The sequence below is a fragment of the Asterias amurensis genome, chromosome 17 (assembly GCF_032118995.1).
Source record: "Asterias amurensis chromosome 17, ASM3211899v1".
NCBI classification, from domain to species: Eukaryota; Metazoa; Echinodermata; class Asteroidea; order Forcipulatida; family Asteriidae; genus Asterias; species Asterias amurensis.
In genome coordinates this window covers 17382885-17401905 of record NC_092664.1, presented here as the reverse complement: position 1 = coordinate 17401905, position 19021 = coordinate 17382885, and the positions used below count along the sequence as shown (strand labels likewise).

Sequence of the window (19021 nt, the reverse complement as noted above, 5' to 3'; positions counted from 1 at the left end):
ACCAGGCCTCGGCGGGTTTAAACCACTAGTTGAAAACCGATTCAACACACTTTGATTCCCATTCATAAATACCTTTTCGGTCAAAAACGTCGACACGTTTTGGTAAAAAAGTAAAATAAATGCAGAAATTATAATGATTCAATGATTTCTTTCAACACAACACCCCTCCAGCTATGAAATGGTAAAGCCCTCCGCCGCCCTCACTTAAACAAGGTAAACAACTCCTAATAAGGGAATGATGTGCGCGTCTCGCGTGATGTGGCACAACTGTTTCAGCCGTTGCTCTCGACCAATAGGAATGAACTGTCTTAAAAGAACAGGTGCAAGCTCGCGCGTCACATTTATACACACCCACGTGACGCGCTCTCCACCAATAGGAATAGCGAAACTGTCCGAGGTATTTATGAATTCAGATTTATATGCAAGGGTTTTGATACACCTGAACAAAATAATAAAAAACCTTGGGTGAAAATAAATTTTATAAAAACATTAATCCAACAAGTTAGATGAATTTGACTGAGGATTGGTGAGACTGGTGCTTGATAATGCAGTGGACTGGAATTACACAGTTGTCACAATCTGTTGCCCTTGTTCTGGTCCGTTCAGCTCCGCCCCATTGCGTATTGACCAATCACAACCCATTGCACAACCAAAAGTCCGACACTATAAAGTCTGACATGCGTGCACGTATACTTGGCGCGCGCGCCAAGTTGTGCAGAATACCATTGGAGAGGCTCACGTGTTCTTGCTCACACTTGCGACGTGGGCAGAGCCTAATGGATCGGTGTATTTCCCATCTATCATGTCTATAGACTTAAGATTTCTCAATGAAAGTACCCTTTGCAAAGTGAGGATGTAAGCTTGAACAATAACCATTTAACTATGGCCGCTAGCTCTGTTTAAACTTTTGCAAAGTACAAAATCACATCAATCTTGTTTTTTTTTACATTTTTATTTCATTATATACACTTCCATACTTTAATCTTGCCTGAAATTTATATTTTGATTGCAGTTAATACATGTTTTGATCGTAACCGTAAACATTATATTACTGAAAACATTATTACATGTCAACAATTTTATAAAAGTTTAATTTTAGAAGCGCCAGTGTGCTCTGCAATTTTGTTTTTTTTAACAGGATTGAAATGTCTCTTTAAATTTAACAATTTATTCAATCAAGGTCCAATCTTATAGAGATGCTCATTAGGCAATCAAATTGATACTCAACAAGTTTCTACTTAGCTAAAATGAACAATGCATCATAATGGACTTACTATTAAAGCCATTGGACCCTTTCGGTACAGAAAAAAAAAAAAAGTTCACAGATTTACAAATAATTTACAGGGTTTACAGATGGTAATGGTGAAAGACTTCTCTTGAAATATTAGTCCATGAAATGCTTTACTTTTTGAGAAAACGGTAAAACAATATAAATTCTCGTTAACAAGAATTACGGATTTGTTATAAACACATGTCATGACACGGCGAAACGCGCGAAAACAGGAGTGGGTTTTCCCGTTATTTTCTCCCGACTCCGATGTCCGATTGAGCCTAAATTTCCACAGGATTGTTATTTTATATATAAGTTGTGATACACGAAGTGTGGGACTTGGACAATACTGTTTACCGAAAGTGTATAATGGCTTTAAAGAGTAACTAACTTCCATTTTCCAATAAAAACAAATTAATAACACTACAATGTTCTGTGTATTTATCCACTAGTATTGTTAGCATCCAGTCCCCTAAGTAAGACAGCTTTAAAGTACAATATTATTGTGCATGATTACACTGTTAGAAATAATGTCTTTACTCGACTGTTGTCATCAAGAAGTGCAATCTAGTACAATCCAGTAAAAATATTTGCCCACAAGAACTGTGCCTTTAGAATTTAATTAAAGTGTTAAGCAGAAAATACTGCTTAGCTGCTAACCACAAAATGAGTGGGGCACAAAAATGTAAACCTAATTGAATTTTGGCTGATGCACAGTTTTCAGCCCTACTCAATACCAAAGCATCATCAGCAGTAGAAGCAGTCTCGCATTTTCCTAAAGATGAGCAGGATATAAATGTCAAGACCACAACGGTTCTTAGTTCACACAATTCTCCCAGAATCATTAAAAACATTCTTGTACAGTTACGCAAGTTTACTACTACAATAGTTTTTCTTCTGAGCCACAACTGGAAAAGCTTCAAAGTCACTTATTTATTCTTAAAATAGTTGTTTCTTTCTAACTTGTGCACTTAATAATTATTTTAGAAATTGCTATAAGAATTAAAAAAAAAAATGTTCAATTTATCACATGAGCATCATGATTTGACAACTAAAATCTCTGATAAAAGTTCATTCAAAACCCAAACTGATTAGTTTAAAAACAATGACCAGGGCACTAAAAGCTTATTGAGACAGTTATTGTGAAATATGCTGTATAAGAATTTGATATAATAGTAGCAATGATCTAAACCTGAATAATAATGTTAGTACTTGAATTGAATCTAAAAAAACCTTTGCTTAAAGGGTGCGCTTTGAACATCCAATGTTAACACTATTATTTAAATCTGCAATGACCTAACCATGAACTTAAAAGCAGTCATTAGTTTCTGATAATAGTTCACTTAAAAAAAAAAAAAAAAAATTAAGTGGCTCTTTTCTCAGTCCATGAAACGTCTCCGAAAATATTTCCTAGAATTAACAAATTACCAAAGCAAAATTATCTCCGAGTTTAGAATGAAATCCTGCCAATATATTGGGTGCGTTGGATTAGCTTCCCTGTGTCGATCTGCGGTGCTCACTCGGGTGAGCCCATGACAAGCGCTAATCGTAGGATCACCTACCCTCTCATGATGACGTCATGCACCTGGGGCCAGCCCAAAAGTGACCCACTCCACCAGCAGGGCACTGGGGGCTGACCCGGGTGAGCCCCTGGAATGATGCAAAAGCTATTTGAACGTACCGGGGCAGACCGGGATCAACCCGGGGAAGCTAATCGAACACGCCCATTGGATCTAGGGTGTGTATTGTCACATAATATAAAGTGAAATCTGGACTACTCTATTTCATGAGGCAAAGCCAAGTGATATGGAAATTCTACCAACGAGTATATTCTGCAACAATGCAAGAACAAATGCGCAGTATTCTGGTTACTCACTGATATGGTGATTCTATGCAGATTATAAACCTCACCACTACATGCAGTGTGTCAGGTTTCCTGTACAGACAAAGGAAAACTGGCATTTACTGGCATGTCTACTTCTCATTTCATGAAAAGGGACCAGACTATTTTTTTTCTTCGAGCCTTAATTTGGTTGCTAGTTGAGAAGAAAAACAAGGTAGTAGCAGCATAAAGAAAAGTTGTACTAAATAATAGGAACAAAATATCAATGTATATTCAGCTGGCGGTAACATCATGTGTATCTACCTACATTGTACTTGGCTGTGTGGATTTGTTCTTTCTTAAACTTTCTTGCTATAACTTTGTTTGACAGTCTTTATACACAAAGATGATATAGCACAAATTTTTTAGAGTAGGAAAATCACAATTAGATTAAACCCCTATGCCATTTACAAACTTCTTATGTAGAGTAGATTCAGCATGGTCGTCTCTCTGCCCCTACAACTCATAGCTTGACACACTCCTTGTTGTAAAGTCTACATGGGTTTGTCTGTGTTGACAGTGTAGCTCTTTACTCGGCTGAATATGAGTGGTTTATAGCCATCTACTTCAAAGTCGGCAACGCTGGTATTACCAGTGGGTCTGTTGGGGGAAACAAGTACAATTTTAGCAAGACAGCAACATAGTAATAGTACAAATAATAACAATTTAAAAGAGTTGTTTTATGATAGATCGCCTGACATCACAAGAGGGCTACCCTTAACTGATTTGGGCTGGTGACCCAACTGCCACCAGACTGGGGCGAGTTGCCACCTACTCCTATTTTTTTTTTTTTTTTGGGGGGGGGGGGGAGCAGTGGGGGGCACTTCTGTACAAGAAGAAAATATTCTTAGGTTTGCTAATCGGAATGGGATGCAACGTTACGTCCAAATCAACATAGATGGTCTGGGGGTCGTCGGAGAGTGTCAGGGTTATCCTGTTTCTTTAATTTACATGTTTTTGAACCTTTTACTGTAAAATGATGTACTTTTATCTTTTTATCTTCTCAATTTTTGAAGGTTTTGAGGAAATAAATAAATAAAACGCATTTATAGATACCTGTGGTGGGTTTGACACCGATAGCTCTTCCATTCTAACTTGCAGTTTGGATGATGGCCGGCAGATCGCACACTAAATTCCTGTATAAAAACAAAGGGAACAAATGTTTACTCACAAAACCTGGTTCTTCATAGAACCAACATTCCTTCATGCTCCTTTATTCTTTTCTTCAAACATGATCTTGTTTACATTGTTCATAACAGACTTTTTATTTGGTCCTTGGAAAACAGTGGGAATCTTTGATGGAGTACAAGAGGGCTGACCTAAATGTACACAAGTTGAAGCCTTCAATGGACCTTTTAGGCTATTTAATCACAATTTGTCTGATTTTCCACAAGGGCAAACAAAAATTTGGAATTCAGATTTAAGTAGGAATTAGAATATCATGTCTGTCATAACCATTTTCTCATAACTCACCAAGTGGAATGTGTAGCTGATGTCATTTTTCACATTCTTGTTGCGTTTGAACCTGATGTAGCGATTGAATCCAGATTCATAGTCCATGGTATTCTCTCTACGAAGTATTGCTGTAACCTGAAACATCAAAAGAATTTCACTTTATCACAGACTTTGCTCAAGTCAAGTCTTTAAGGCAGTGGACACTATTGGTAATTGTCGAAGACTAACCGTCACAGTTGGTGTATCTCAACATATGCATAAAATATCAAACCTGTGAAAATTTGAGCTCAATCGATCATCAAACTTGCGAGATAATAATGAAAGAAAAAAACACCCTTGTCACACGAAGTTGTGTGCGTTTAGATGGTTGATTTCGAGACCTCAAGTTCTGAATCCGAGGTCTCGAAATCAAATTCGTGGAAAATCACTTCTTTCTCGAAAACTATGGCACTTCAGAGGGAGCCGTTTCTCACAATGTTTTATACCATCAACCTCTCCCCATTACTCTTCACAAAGAAAAGTTTTATGCTAATAATTATTTTGACAAATTACCAATAGTGTCCACCACTGCCTTTAAGTCAAGTTTTGGCCAGTCAAATCAGGCCAAACTTAAACACAATAACAAAATCTGTTATCCTGGTAAATTTAAGATTCAGCCTTATAACAAGAGCACTCGAAAACATTGGTATCGCCACTTGCATCTTTGATACAGAAGACTCGATTTTACAACATTCATTTTAAACAATAATTGCATTGACGTAAAATCAAGTCCATTCACAACTCTCAAGTAGTTTGTGCACATGTCAAGTCTAGTCACAAGTAGGTCAGTAAAAATGGCGACTTGAGTTTGACTCAAGTCCAAGTCACTGAATCGAGTCAACAACACTGTTACTAAGTCAACTAAAACCCCATACTGTCCAATCAGAATGCCTGGTAGAGCTTATCATGTCATCTACAATCTCATACTGTCCAATCAGAATGCCTGATACAGCTTACCATGTCATCTACAATCCCATACTGTCCAATCAGAATGCCTGATAGAGCTTACCATGTCATCTACAATCCCATACTGTCCAATCAGAATGCCTGATAGTGCTTATCATGTCATCTACAATCCCATACTGTCCAATCAGAATGCCTGATAGAGCTTACCATGTCATCCACAATCCCATACTGTCCAATCAGAATGCCTGATAGAGCTTACCATGTCATCTACAATCCTAAACTGTCCAATCAGAATGCCTGACAGAGCTTATCATGTCATCTACAATCCCATACTGTCCAATCTGAATGCCTGATAGAGCTTACCATGTCATCTACAATCCTAAACTGTCCAATCAGAATGCCTGACAGAGCTTATCATGTCATCTACAATCCCATACTGTCCAATCAGAATGCCTGATAGAGCTTACCATGTCATCTACAATCCCATACTGTCCAATCAGAATGCCTGGCAGAGATGAATTCTTATTCTTGATTTTACTGACAACCAGTTTAGGCTCATCTGGTGCACTGTACATCATTATTACACCTGTAATGAAACATCAAGTCAGGGCTTAAGATTTCACAAAATGCCAAGTGATTTTAAAATGAGTATTCATCTGAAATGCACATAGACAAAACAAGGAAATGACAAAGAAGGGGGGGGGGGGTTAGGGGGAAGAAGGTTTTTATTTCATTTAATTTATTCTGGTTGTGAAGCCAAGGACTCTCAGAACAGCAAACTAAATTACTGTACTAGCCAAGAACCCAATTGAGAGAAGACAAGGAAGAAAGTTTCAGTTTTAGATGTGAGAGAAAAACCGTACAGAAATAATCCAGGGAAAACCCATGCAGTCAGGTAGGGACTGAAAAGTGCCCCCGACGTGATCTGAACAGGGGTTTGAACAGGGGTCCTAGATATTAAAGGTGAGGATAGATACTGCTACACCAACCCGACCACTCAAAGAAACACCAAGGAAAAAATCAATATAACAAGAGTGATACAAAGAAAATATAACAAATGTTGACATATTCAAGGGAATTTTGTTTGCTATGATGAAATCTATAGCTTTGGCTATGTCTCTTATTACTGCTTTGGCTATTGGCTAGATCTCATCCATCCTTTATATATCACTACCGCCCCAGTAGCCATTACCTTTAGCCACAGATCCTCAATTCATTCACAGCTAATGACTTACCATCAGGAAACATCCTGACATAGCGATAATATTCCACCATGTGCCAAGGTCGATACAACCCATCAAGGTCTGTTTCACCTTGTCTGAAGTACGTATTCTTAGTGATGTACACACCGTTGAAGTTAGGGTGAGGGCGCTCCAGATACATCTGCCGCCAGCTGCTGTAGTCTTTGGTCTTGCAGCAATTCCGACCCCAGAGACTACAAATAAAAACGAAAAAGGATTAATAGGTACTTTGTGAAACGTTGCCTGTTGCATCAGGAAGGGGCTTCTAGTTAGGGAACCTCTTACCTAAGACAAGCTCTGTGCCCCATGAATCCTTTACTCGTACTCCAAACATTGCCTGTTGCATTAGGAAGGGTCTTCTACTGGTGGGGAACCTCTTACCTAAGACAAGCTCTGTGCCCCATGAATCATTTACTCGTACTCTAAACATTGCCTGTTGCATCAGGAAGGGTCTTCTAGTTAGGTAACCTCTTACCTAAGACAAGCTCTGTGCCCCATGAATCCTTTACTCGTACTCCAAACATTGCCTGTTGTATTAGGAAGGGTCTTCTACTGGTGGGGAACCTCTTACCTAAGACAAGCTCTGTGCCCCATGAATCATTTACTCGTACTCTAAACATTGCCTGTTGCATCAGGAAGGGTCTTCTAGTTAGGGAACCTCTTACCTAAGACAAGCTCTATGCCCCATGAATCATTTACTCGTACTCTACACATTGCCTGTTGCATCAGGAAGGGTCTTCTAGTTGGGGAACCTCTTACCTAAGACAAGCTCTATGCCCCATGAATCCTTTACTTGTACTCCAAACATTGCCTGTTGCATCAGGAAGGGTCTTCTGGTGGGGAACCTCTTACCTAAGACAAGCTCTGTGCCCCATGAATCATTTACTCGTACTCTAAACATTGCCTGTTGCATTAGGAAGGGTCTTCTACTGGTGGGGAACCTCTTACCTAAGACAAGCTCTTTGCCCTATGAATCCTTTACTCGTACTCTAAACATTGCCTGTTGCATCAGGAAGGGTCTTCTAGTTGGGGAACCTCTTACCTAAGACAAGCTCTTTGCCCCATGAATCCTTTACTCGTACTCTAAACATTGCCTGTTGCATTAGGAAGGGTCTTCTAGTTGGGGAACCTCTTACCTAAGACAAGCTCTTTGCCCCATGAATCCTTTACTCGTACTCTAAACATTGCCTGTTGCATCAGGAAGGGTCTTCTAGTTGGGGAACCTCTTACCTAAGACAAGCTCTTTGCCCCATGAATCCATTACTCGTACTCTAAACATTGCCTGTTGCATTAGGAAGGGTCTTCTAGTTGGGGAACCTCTTACCTAAGACAAGCTCTATGCCCCATGAATCCATTACTTGTACTCCAAACATTGCTTGTTGCATCAGGAAGGGTCTTCTAGTTGGGATACCTCTTACCTAAGACAAGCTCTCTGCCCCATGAATCCTTTACTCTTACTCTAAACATTGCCTGTTGCATCAGGAATGGTCTTCTAGTTGGGGAACCTCTTACCTATGACAAGCTCTATGCCCCATGAATCCTTTACTTGTACTCTAAACATTGCCTGTTGCATCAGGAAGGGTCTTCTAGTTGGGGAACCTCTTACCTAAGACAAGCTCTATGCCCCATGAATCCTTTACTTGTACTCCAAACATTGCCTGTGGCATCAGGAAGGGTCTTCTAGTTGGGGAACCTCTTACCTAAGACAAGCTCTATGCCCCATGAATCCTTTACTTGTACTCCAAACATTGCCTGTTGCTTCAGGAAGAGTTCTTCTCTTACCTAAGACAAGCTCTGTGCCACAGGGATGGGTCTCTTGCACAGACATAAAATCCACGACACACAGAGGAAAGTACTTCCAGGGATCTCAAATCCAAGTCACTGGACACCACCCAACGAAAGATGTACAGAAGAAGCTCAATCGGCAGTGATGAGATGTGTGTACTCTGAAAGATGTAAAATAACAGGGCTTACTTTTGAAGGCACTGGACACTGTTGGGAATTGTCAAGGACCAGTATTCTTACTATTTACATCCAAACATATAGTGCATAAATAACAAACATGTGAATACTTGGGCTAAATTCGTCTTAGAAGTTGCAAAAAAATAAAGAAAGAAAAAACACCCTTGTTGCACAAATACATGTGCTTTAAGAAGTCTTTCTCTGATTCATTTTAATGAGAAATTACCTCTTTCTCAAAAACTTTGTTTCTTCATAGAGAGTCGTTTCTCGTTTTATACTATAACCAGTTCTCAGTTAATTATTACTGAGTAAATTTGTATGCAAGTATTATACTTTACCATTAGGACAGGTAAAAAAGCTGATGGACTTGTGAAATTACAATCTAACTGGTAACAATAAGCATAAATACATTTACATAGCACAGAAACTATCTATTACGCTAGTGCTGGTAGTGACCAGTCACTAAAAGAAGTTAAAGGAAACCCTGACAGCCGCTGTCAGTGTAAGTTTTTCCCTTTGTATTTCCCATGAACAACCCAAGACTTGTGATATGGACCCCCTGCATAACGCAAACGCTACAGGAAGCTGAGGTCAAGTGAATGTGTTCTTCACAAAGAACTGCTATTTTCCAATGATTTGCTTCCTTTGGCCTCAGTCAATGTGCTTTTTTTGGTCTCGAGGGCGCCTTTCGTCCTCTCTTGTATTGACTATGGCAATCTCCTTTTATTTGGTGCAACGTCATATGAATTGGACAGAGTTCAAAGATTACAAAATAGTGCAGCTCGTTTAATATGTTCCACACCCTTGAGAGATTACCCCATCACTTAGGGAACTTCATTGGCTACCAATTAGAGAACGAATCCATTTTAAGATTCTCGTTTATAAATGCTCTAACAAAACTACACCTCATTATATTACCACTTTACTGTCCACACTTGACATCACTCGCTTGAGTGTTCCCTGAGCAAACAAAATTCACAATTTGGAACAATCTTCCAACTGCCATTAAAGAATCCACTACTCTTTCTGCTTTTTGTAAAGTCCTTAAGACTCACCTTTTTCCAAGTTAATTTCTTTCTAGTGCGCTAAATTGCGCCTTATAAATTTTAGTTGTTATGTTATGTTATGTTATGTTTTAGGCTGCAGTAAGTGCACTTTTTGGCCCTCATTGACGGCGTTTTTTTTTGGCGAGTGGCGACTTATTGCAAGGGAACTATTGAAGAAGGATTTAGCTCTTACCGACTGAGGGAACTTAGGATCACAGTGAGACTTGATATCATTTGTAGTCAGTGACTTTAATTCCGATACCAAGTCCTCAATTCCATCATCTTGAGTATCGTTATCACTGTCATCATCTTGGTACCTGAAAAATGCAAACAAATAATCCAATTTGACTTTCTCTTGACGATCGCTAGAGCAGGTTGCAAAATGTTGAGTCCAATAGGAAACTTTAGGTACTATCTGCCAATCACCAAGAGAGGGCGCTCTTCACCAGGTAATGTCAACAACTTAGGAATAGGAGAAGCATGAGTGACGGTCACTGACAGCAAATACCTTGTGTTTTGCTTGTTTTTGATTTTGTATTTAGATTTAGCCAAACTGTATTTTGTTTTTCATAACACAATGCCAGCATAAACCAAACTGTTCTGGAACAGGACGTACTGGACGCAAGTTCCCCAAGGATAACAAGTGGTGTGTGTGAGTTTTTGGGAGTGTTTCTTCTAGGGTAATTAGCAAAAATTCCAAAATGCTGACCTACCAAAAATTGGAAGAAATCTGAAGTTTAGTTTAGGCCTGGGCGAATTATTCGAATATCCGGTTAATGGCGAATAGGTTTTCCTATCCGTAACCGCGAATGCCTTTTTTTTCTTAACCGGATATCCGCATAGGGCGCGAATACCTATTTACAAACCGGATAATTCTGTAATTACAACCGAGTAACCGGATATTCTTTAATATCCGAATATCCGCGGACGTCGGGCGACAACTGATATGAATATTTTGTCTGAATTCTTATGAAACTTCTATTAAGACAGCATAAAACAGCATATATTAAGTATTTAACTATGCTCACCTCCGTGAAGAGTTAAAACAATGACATTTCTGACGTAATTTGTTCAAAGATTACAAAAGTTTTCCTTCACGTAGAGTCAATCACGATCAAAAGAAAAAGCAAATCGCCATCTTTAAATTAGATCCGGTCATTTTTATGAATGAACCGAGTGACACTGTCTAAAACTAATATCAATCCGCCCATAAGATCTCATTCACAAACGAACAGCGCCCTCTAGCGGCAAAAAAAAAATATTTTTAATTTTTTTTTTTTTTAATAGCGCCCTCTAGCGGCAAAAAAAACTATTCGAATATCCGGTTAATTTCGGATAGTTGGCCAGCGGTATCCGAATAACAAAAATTCACTATTCGCCCAGCACTAGTTTAGTTATATGACAATGTATGTGATTTATTTTTCAAGAGGCTGAGAGACTTCTAAATATTTTTTGAGTATTTTTGAATTTTTAGCATTTACCATTGTTTGCTATAGGAGTTGTGCACCCTTACCTGGTAGGTCTGCTGCCCTCTAGTGGCAGTGTTTTCAAAAAGTCTCCCATTAGGAACTCACCCTGTGGTAGGTAAGTTAATAACGAGAAGTCTCCTTAATCCACTAAGCAAGAGAAGCAACCCAGCCGATTTCCTACCGCTCACTCAGGTAGTAATCAATGGACAGGACAATAAATTTCAGAACTAAGAAGTATCCAAAATTCCTAAATCGAGTTTGAAAAAACCCTACCAAATCTACACAGCAGAATACAAACTGACTATCTGAAATTACCGGATATTCGAATAGCTTTTTCGCCGCAAGAGGGCACTATTTAAAAAATGTTGCCGCTAGAGGGCGCTGTTCGTTGTGAATGAGATCATATGGGCGGATTGATATTAGTTTTAGACAGTGTCACTCGGTTCATTCATAAAAATGACCGGATCTAATTTAAAGATGACGATTTGCTTTTTGTTTTGATCGTGATTGACTCTACGTGAAGGAAAACTTTTGTAATCTTTGAACAAATTACGTGTGAAATGTCATTGTTTTAACTCTTCACGGAGGTAAGCATAGTTAAATACTTAATTTATGCTGTTTTATGCTGTCTTTTAATAGAAGTCTCATAAGAATTCAGACAAAACATTCATATCAGTTGTCGCCCGACGTCCGTGGATATTCGGATATTAAAGAATATCCGGTTACTCGGTTGTAATTACAGAATTATCCGGTTTGTAAATAGGTATTCGCGCCCTATGCGGATATCCGGTTAAGAAAAAAAAGGCATTCGCGGTTACGGATAGGAAAACCTATTCGCCATTAACCGGATATTCGAATAATTCGCCCAGGCCTATCTTAAATATCATCATCTTCATCTTATATGGCACAGTTTATGGTTAGGGTTGATGGTTAGGGTTATGGTCAAGGTTAAGGTAAACCCTTAATCTGGCTTACCCGTCTTGATTATCATCATCTTCATCTTGCATGGCATGGTTAATGATTAGGGTTGATGGTTAGGGTTATGGTTAGGGTAAATGTATATGGTTAGGGTAGACGGTTAAGGTTAGGGTTAGGGATAACCCTTAATCCGCCTTACCCGTCTTGAATATCATCATCTTCCTCTTGCATGGCATGACTGATGGTAACGATTGATGGTTAGGGTTGATGGTTAGGGTTAGGGTTATGGTCATGGTTAAGGTAAACCCTTAATCTGGCTTACCCGTCTTGAATATCATCATCTTCATCTTGCATGGCTCGGTTGAGGGTTAGGGTTGATGGTTAGTTAGGGTTAGGGTTAAGGGAAACCCTATTTTCGGCTTACCCATCTTGAATATCATCATCTTCATCTTGCATGGCTCGGTTGATGGTTAGGGTTGATGGTTAGTTAGGGTTAGGGTTAAGGGAAACCCTAATTTCGGCTTACCCATCTTGAATATCATCATCTTCATCTTGCATGGCTCGGTTGATGGTATAATCAGTGATCTTAGACTCCACATCAGGCATGAGCTGAATAGCGTGACGATATTTACAGATGGCTGAAATAAGATCATGGGTTAGAATTACATAGAACTCTGTTTGAAAAAACATAAGTGAGGTCTCATCCACTTAATTTCATTAGCAGAAAAATACCATCATTAATTAGAATTAGTTTTTTACAGTTCTTTATCTATGGACGTCGGAAAGTCCTTAAAAATATTTCTAGACGTTTTAGAAGTTTTTGAACCCCTTCTCTTAATGTTAACTGTAACTGTGTTCTTTTACATGCTGGACCAACAGCTTGACGTCCAATCGTGGCAAGAAAGTGGCAAGAAAGGAACTCAAACCCAAACTCTACTGATTGATCAGAAACACAAGAGCTTGAGTCCTGTGGGATTGAACGCTCGGCCAGGACACGTCACATTTATATCAAATAAGAATATATTACCTTCTGTCAGTTTGCCTTTTCTCTCTGCATGTACACCTTGGATGAACAGAGCCTTTGCCTGAAAGAAAAATTATATAAATGTAACTTGAAAGACAGATCTTGACTTGGCCAAAGTGTCTCATCAACATTGTCATTGACTTTTTGATCATCTTTTGGAAGTTTCTGTTCCTCAGGGAGGTCCTTCACCAGTGATGTGAATCCTAAGGTTTGAAATAACACAATCAAGAATAAAGATAGAGGACAAGGTTTTGTAACGAGCAGGGTTGACTGTAAGGTCATGGAGTTCACAGGCAGCACTGACCGCAAAACATCTCCAGCCCCTGGGAGTCCAGGCACCTTGTGCGCCAATCCTGGAATCACAGGCTTGGATTCCCACAAGATCTGGAGAGGGCGGTCAGTGCTGATCTGGGTCTCAACGGAAACGGTCGACTTATTTTCCCATCAAGATACAATATAATAATGTAAGTACATTGTACCTGTGATTACTGAGTATATTTGAGGAAGAGAGTAAGAGAAGAATCAGAGAACCTAGAGAAAAATGTTTCCATGTCACAATTGTTTATTTGTTTGTGTTGTCCTATTCCTGTCCATGTCCGTGTATACTTAATTCTTGTCAATCAACATAATAATACAAGTCCTTGACCGGAACAGATTTTATGTACCTTGGCCTCAATGTTTTCTCGATCACTATCGTCATCCTCTTTCTCGATGTCAGCTACTGACATCTCGCTTTCTCTCCTAGTTTTGGTTGACGGAGATTCATCTACAACAAGAAGACACAAGTGGGTTAGAAAATCTCCCACAAACACCGGGTATCAAGGTTGACAATGATACAACAAAAGGTATCAAGAGCTATCTGTAAAGATAAACAAATGTACACCTGTCAAGACTTGTTAAAGGTAGTATTAAACTGGTAGCTAGTGTGGCCGAGCGGAAGAGTGCTGGACTCAAGATCTGGGGCGGATTGCAATAAAACGGTCTTAGTCAGCAGTCTAAGACCAGTCAGTTATAGCCGGCTATCTGCCTTAGACGGTCTTAGCTTACATGTAGTCAGTCATTAAGACTGTTGCAATAAGCCGGTCTTAGATAAGTCGGCGAAAGTAATGAAATACGAACAAATGTCCCATAATACTTAGCACATCTGCAGCACTGTCGCTACGGCATTGTTCTTATTGCTCAGGTTAACATCATCAGATATCCAATAATTTTCACTCTTGGGAACATTACGATACAATGTATCATCACCATATGCAGATATGCCTCTAATGGGTGCAGCCTGTCTCTAAATATTCGGTCTCTTCGTAGAGCTCGTCGCATCAAATCGTCTACAACTAACAAATGCAGCGCCATCTTTAAAAAAACAAAACTAACACTGATTACAGCCAGCTAACAGCAGACTTAAGATTTAAGACTGGCTATAATTAAAGACCGCGCTATTGCAATCGGTCTTAATTTAAAACCTGTCTTAAGCGCGTCTCAAGTTGGCCGGCTATAGCGCATAGACCGGTTTAAGACCGCTTGGTGCAATCCGCCCCTGGTGTTTCTGATCAGCAGAGTCCTGGTTGTGACACTTGTGTCCTTAAAGACACTGGACACTATTGGTAATTGTCAAAGACCAGTATTCAGATGCATAAAAAAGTCTTCAGGCCTGAAGTATTTTAATATTTTAGTGAAAAATTACCTTTTTTTATTTATGAAAACAATGCTACTCCAGAGGAGCCCGATTCTCACAATGTTTTTTACCATCAACAGCTCTCCATTGCTTGTTGCCGAGTAAGTTTTTATGCAACATTACACAATTATTTTGAGTAATTACGAAAAGTGTCCAGTGCCTTTAAGCAGGACACTTAACCAGTGTTGCTTTGTCCTTCAGATGGGACGCAAGGCCGCTGGTCCCGTGTATTGTGTAATGCACATAAAAGAACCCAGTGCACTTATCGTTACAAGAAAAGGGTTTGTCTTGATGTTCCTGGTGTGATTGGCAGCATATTGTGCCACAACACCTTGTACTGTAAAAGGAGTAGGTCTCGAACTTCAACACGTAGCTCCACATACCTTGGAGGAAAATACTGAAAGTAGGTACCTCACAGTGATATGTGCTATTAAGAACGGAAATATTCTGAATCCACTCACCATTCACTGGACTCTCTGGGGTCTGCAAGGAAAGATTACTTGAACCTGAAGCCTGAAGACTGGCTACCTTGTCTGTAATAGAACCTTGCGCATCACTGCAGACCTGTTGACTGCCATCATCTGCTGTTACCTTCTCTGATCTCTGATAACTGCTGGCTGTCAATTTGGCAGATCTATTATCAGTGCTGGTCTGCTCTTCTTGACCACCGACAATCTTCAGCTCTTTCTCTACCTGATGACCACTGGTTCCCAATGACTGACCAGTGGTTTTTCTCTGACCTTGCTTTTCATTCAACCTAGGTTGACCACTAGCCACCTGGTCTACCCCTTTATTTTCCTCTTCATTCTTCTTTGGTTGACCGTTGGTCACTGTGTCCAGACTACCGGCTAGTTCTTCTTTCCACTGCTGACGGAAACTAGACAGTTGTTTCTCCAGGTTTGTCTCATCATCAGGAAGATCAATCTCATCTTCTTCATGATCCTCCTGAAATGTTTCTCGGCAGATGAAATGCTCTTCCTGAGCCTAAATGCATTCACAGTTAGGGTAAAGGAGACAAAATACATTTTTAAGGAAATGAAACTTGTACAAAATAAAACCTAGTACTCATGTCAATAAGCATGGGAGTGAAACAAGCAAAATATCTGTGGAGAATGGCAAATTAATAGTGTTAACTAAATGAAGTTATGAATCCAGCTATTTGGAGGTCTGGTTCGCCACTGCTTATCTGTTTACACTGTAGTAGGCCTATAATTTGTTTTGTGGTTCATAATAATGTCGTTCAATTAATGTCTTTTTTATATCTACTCACTTTGCTGTGGTTTCAACAATTTTTTACACCTGCTTGCTCATTTTGTCAGATAATCTTTATACTTTATAAATAATTGTATTTTGTCAATATTTATAGCCATATTTGTTAATGTTTTTATATGGAGCTGGCCAACTGATGTAATTACCTACCGAGGATTATTCAAGCTTTTTTAATTAAATAGAATTGAATTGCAACATCATTATCATACACATTGTATATTACATGTAAGAAGGTACCCTCATCATTACCCACGACACAGACATCAATTGTTTTTGCTGTGGTGCCCTTTGCAAAGTTCCACTACAAAATTTACATTTTCCTCGTAGAATTGTCCCTTACACCTGTTTTGTACTAATGCTAAGCTTCAAAGAAGGAATGTACTAGAGTCCCCCTAAAGTTCCCCTTTTCCAGATTGTGTGGTCATTCTTGACTACAGATTTTAATTTTAATGGATCAAGGATTACACCTGACATTGACAAGCGGCCACAAACCATGTTTGTCAATTTCCTTTTAAAGAGTACAGCACTTGTAGTTAGTTTGGTGCTTGTCATGGACATAATAAGACATAAGATAAGACATACAAAATTATTTCTCAAAAGAGATAAAAAAAATCAAGGTATAACAGCAATACAAGTCTTAAGTTTCTTTGCAACAAAACAATCTGACACGATTTTCAAAACAAAATTTCTTTGGAACGCAGCAAGCCTAGAATTACACAAGTACATTCCCCTGGCCTTGTTTATAACAATGTTAATAACATACGCCTCTCTTGGTCTTAATAAAGGCAGTGGACACTATTGGTAATTACTCAACATAATTATTAGCATAAAACCTTTCTTGGTGACAAGTAATGGAGAGAGGTTGGTGGTATACAACAGAACATCGTTAGAAACAGCTCCCTGGTGGCGCCATACATGCCATACATCATATAATAATACGGATACGGAAAGTTATCCGATTGTTTAATTCATATTGTATGCCAGTGAGTGTTAATTGGGTAATAAAAGTTTTGGTACACTTCGCTTTATTATTTTTATTTTATAGTTTGGCAAGGGGTCAAGGAAAAGTAATGACACCCCCATTTACCATACCAGTCTAGCGCCCTCTGTTATCTGTAGTATTGAACACAGTCAAGTCAATCAAGTCAATTAATTCAAAGTCAACTCAAAGCTGTTAATTTTTCAAGTTCGACTCCCAGTTTAGGTAAATATTTTGACTTTAACACCCACCATTTGTAACGTGCGGTCTCTCGTGACCACTTCAAGCCGTACAATCTCTGTCAGAAAAACAGACAATGCAGTTGGAGAACTCTAAAAACCTCAAAAATGCAGCCATATTTCTCACACTTCTTATCACGCACACGACATCAAAACGACAATAATAACACCTACTGTTTAGGCAGTATAGTACCCAACTGATTGATGTGCTTCTTTAAAGCATTATTTTCATGGGACCTGACTAAACTTGGCTTGTTTGTATCCTCGTTCCCATAAGGGTAACTCCGACATCCCTCGTTCCCATAAGGGTAACTCCGACATCAGAAGCCCTTATGCAGGGTACGATATGAGAAGATCCTAATAATGAGAACGAAGATGAACATTACAATAGTCTTGTAAACAAGTCGTTTATCTTTGTAGGGATAGAGAGACCTGACACTTCTGCTATCACGAATACTTGTTAAAATGTACCGTAGACGTGAGGCCGGGGCAAATGTTTTTCCCCCAAACGACATTGCATTATTTTGTTTCCTAGTTCCGTCAAAATTGGCTCTTTCCGTCAAAATACGTCAGATAACTGAAATTGGCCTGCTCTTTTACCAAATCATTGCAATGTCGTTGGGGACAAAAAAGTAGCGACCGGGGGTGGGGGGGGGGGGGGGCAGGGCGGGGGGGGGGCGGTCGGAGCCCATCTCTCCCCACAGAGAGACGTTTCGCTACACCGTGAAACCATGAAACGCTAATATTCTGTAGGCGACTTGTCTCAAGGTACTTAGAGGAGAGAGCAGTGTAAATCGGTGTTGTCATATGACATTAAATGGTATTGTTTATTATGGGGCGCCGTCTGTCAATTAATTGTTTGGCATTTTTAAGGCATGTTTTTACCATGGTTTATAGCAATTAGATGTAAACCATAGAAAGTTATAAACCATAATTTTTAAACCATGATTTTCGTGCTTCTATTTTTATGGTTTATAAACCATGATTTTCATGCTTAAATTTTTATGGTATATAAACCATGTTTTTAAGATGACCCAATTTTCATGGTTTATAAACCATGATTTGTAAACCATGAATTTGATGCTTCATTTTTTTCTGGTTTATAAACCATGTTTTAAAGATGCCTAAAATTTCCATGGTTTATGAACCATGATTTATAAATGTTTGTTGCATGTTCATGGTTTGTTAACCATAAACTTACACACACAAAATACTACTGGTATGTAAACCATAAAAAGGATTTGGCAACACTTTCTATGGTTTACATCTAATTGCTATAAACCATGGTAAAAACATGCCTTAAAATGCCAAACAATTAATTGACAGACGGCGCCCCATAGTTTATGTGCAGTGGTCATTCACTGGCCGGTGTGGCGGTTTCAACTTTCCGCCGTGTTCAGTTTTCCGAATGACCAAATACGGTAACATTACGTCATGCGACGCCTGCGCACAGCTGCAAGCGAAAGTAGTAAATTTTTAGTGCCGTACTGAGTCCTGAAAACTGAACTCGGCGGAAGATTGAAACCGCCACACCGGAATCCTACGGGGTTTCTCCCTGTGGCTGACACTTGTTTCATGCATGGATGCCTTCATGGTTCATGGTCTACTGATCGAGGAAGACAGGAAATAGTTTGGGGAAGTGTGATG

At 39.2% G+C, this 19021-nt stretch overlaps 1 protein-coding gene across 1 annotated transcript; it reads right to left on the bottom strand.

The window, feature by feature from the left end:
• Positions 1-14: 14 nt before the first annotated feature.
• On the bottom strand, positions 15-17527 carry LOC139949788 (F-box only protein 9-like). The gene is made up of 12 exons (XM_071948330.1): positions 17387-17527; positions 15349-15871; positions 13878-13978; positions 13216-13273; positions 12715-12826; positions 9995-10118; positions 8576-8739; positions 6788-6987; positions 6020-6138; positions 4626-4742; positions 4209-4288; positions 15-3752 (listed from the first exon to the last, which is right to left on the bottom strand). The coding sequence occupies exons 1-12, from the start codon at positions 17387-17389 to the stop codon at positions 3647-3649; spliced, it is 1707 nt and encodes a 568-aa protein (XP_071804431.1). The 5' UTR covers positions 17390-17527; the 3' UTR covers positions 15-3646.
• Between the last annotated feature and the right edge of the window lie 1494 nt (positions 17528-19021).

Bases quoted from the DNA above. Each gene is read 5' to 3' on its own strand.
- LOC139949788 (XM_071948330.1), bottom strand. The intron at 13,979-15,348 runs GTGAGTGGATTC...TTCTTGTTGTAG, and splicing joins CCCAGAGAGTCCAGTGAATG to ATGAATCTCCGTCAACCAAA. The intron at 6,139-6,787 runs GTAAGTCATTAG...GTTTCATTACAG, and splicing joins TGTCAGGATGTTTCCTGATG to GTGTAATAATGATGTACAGT.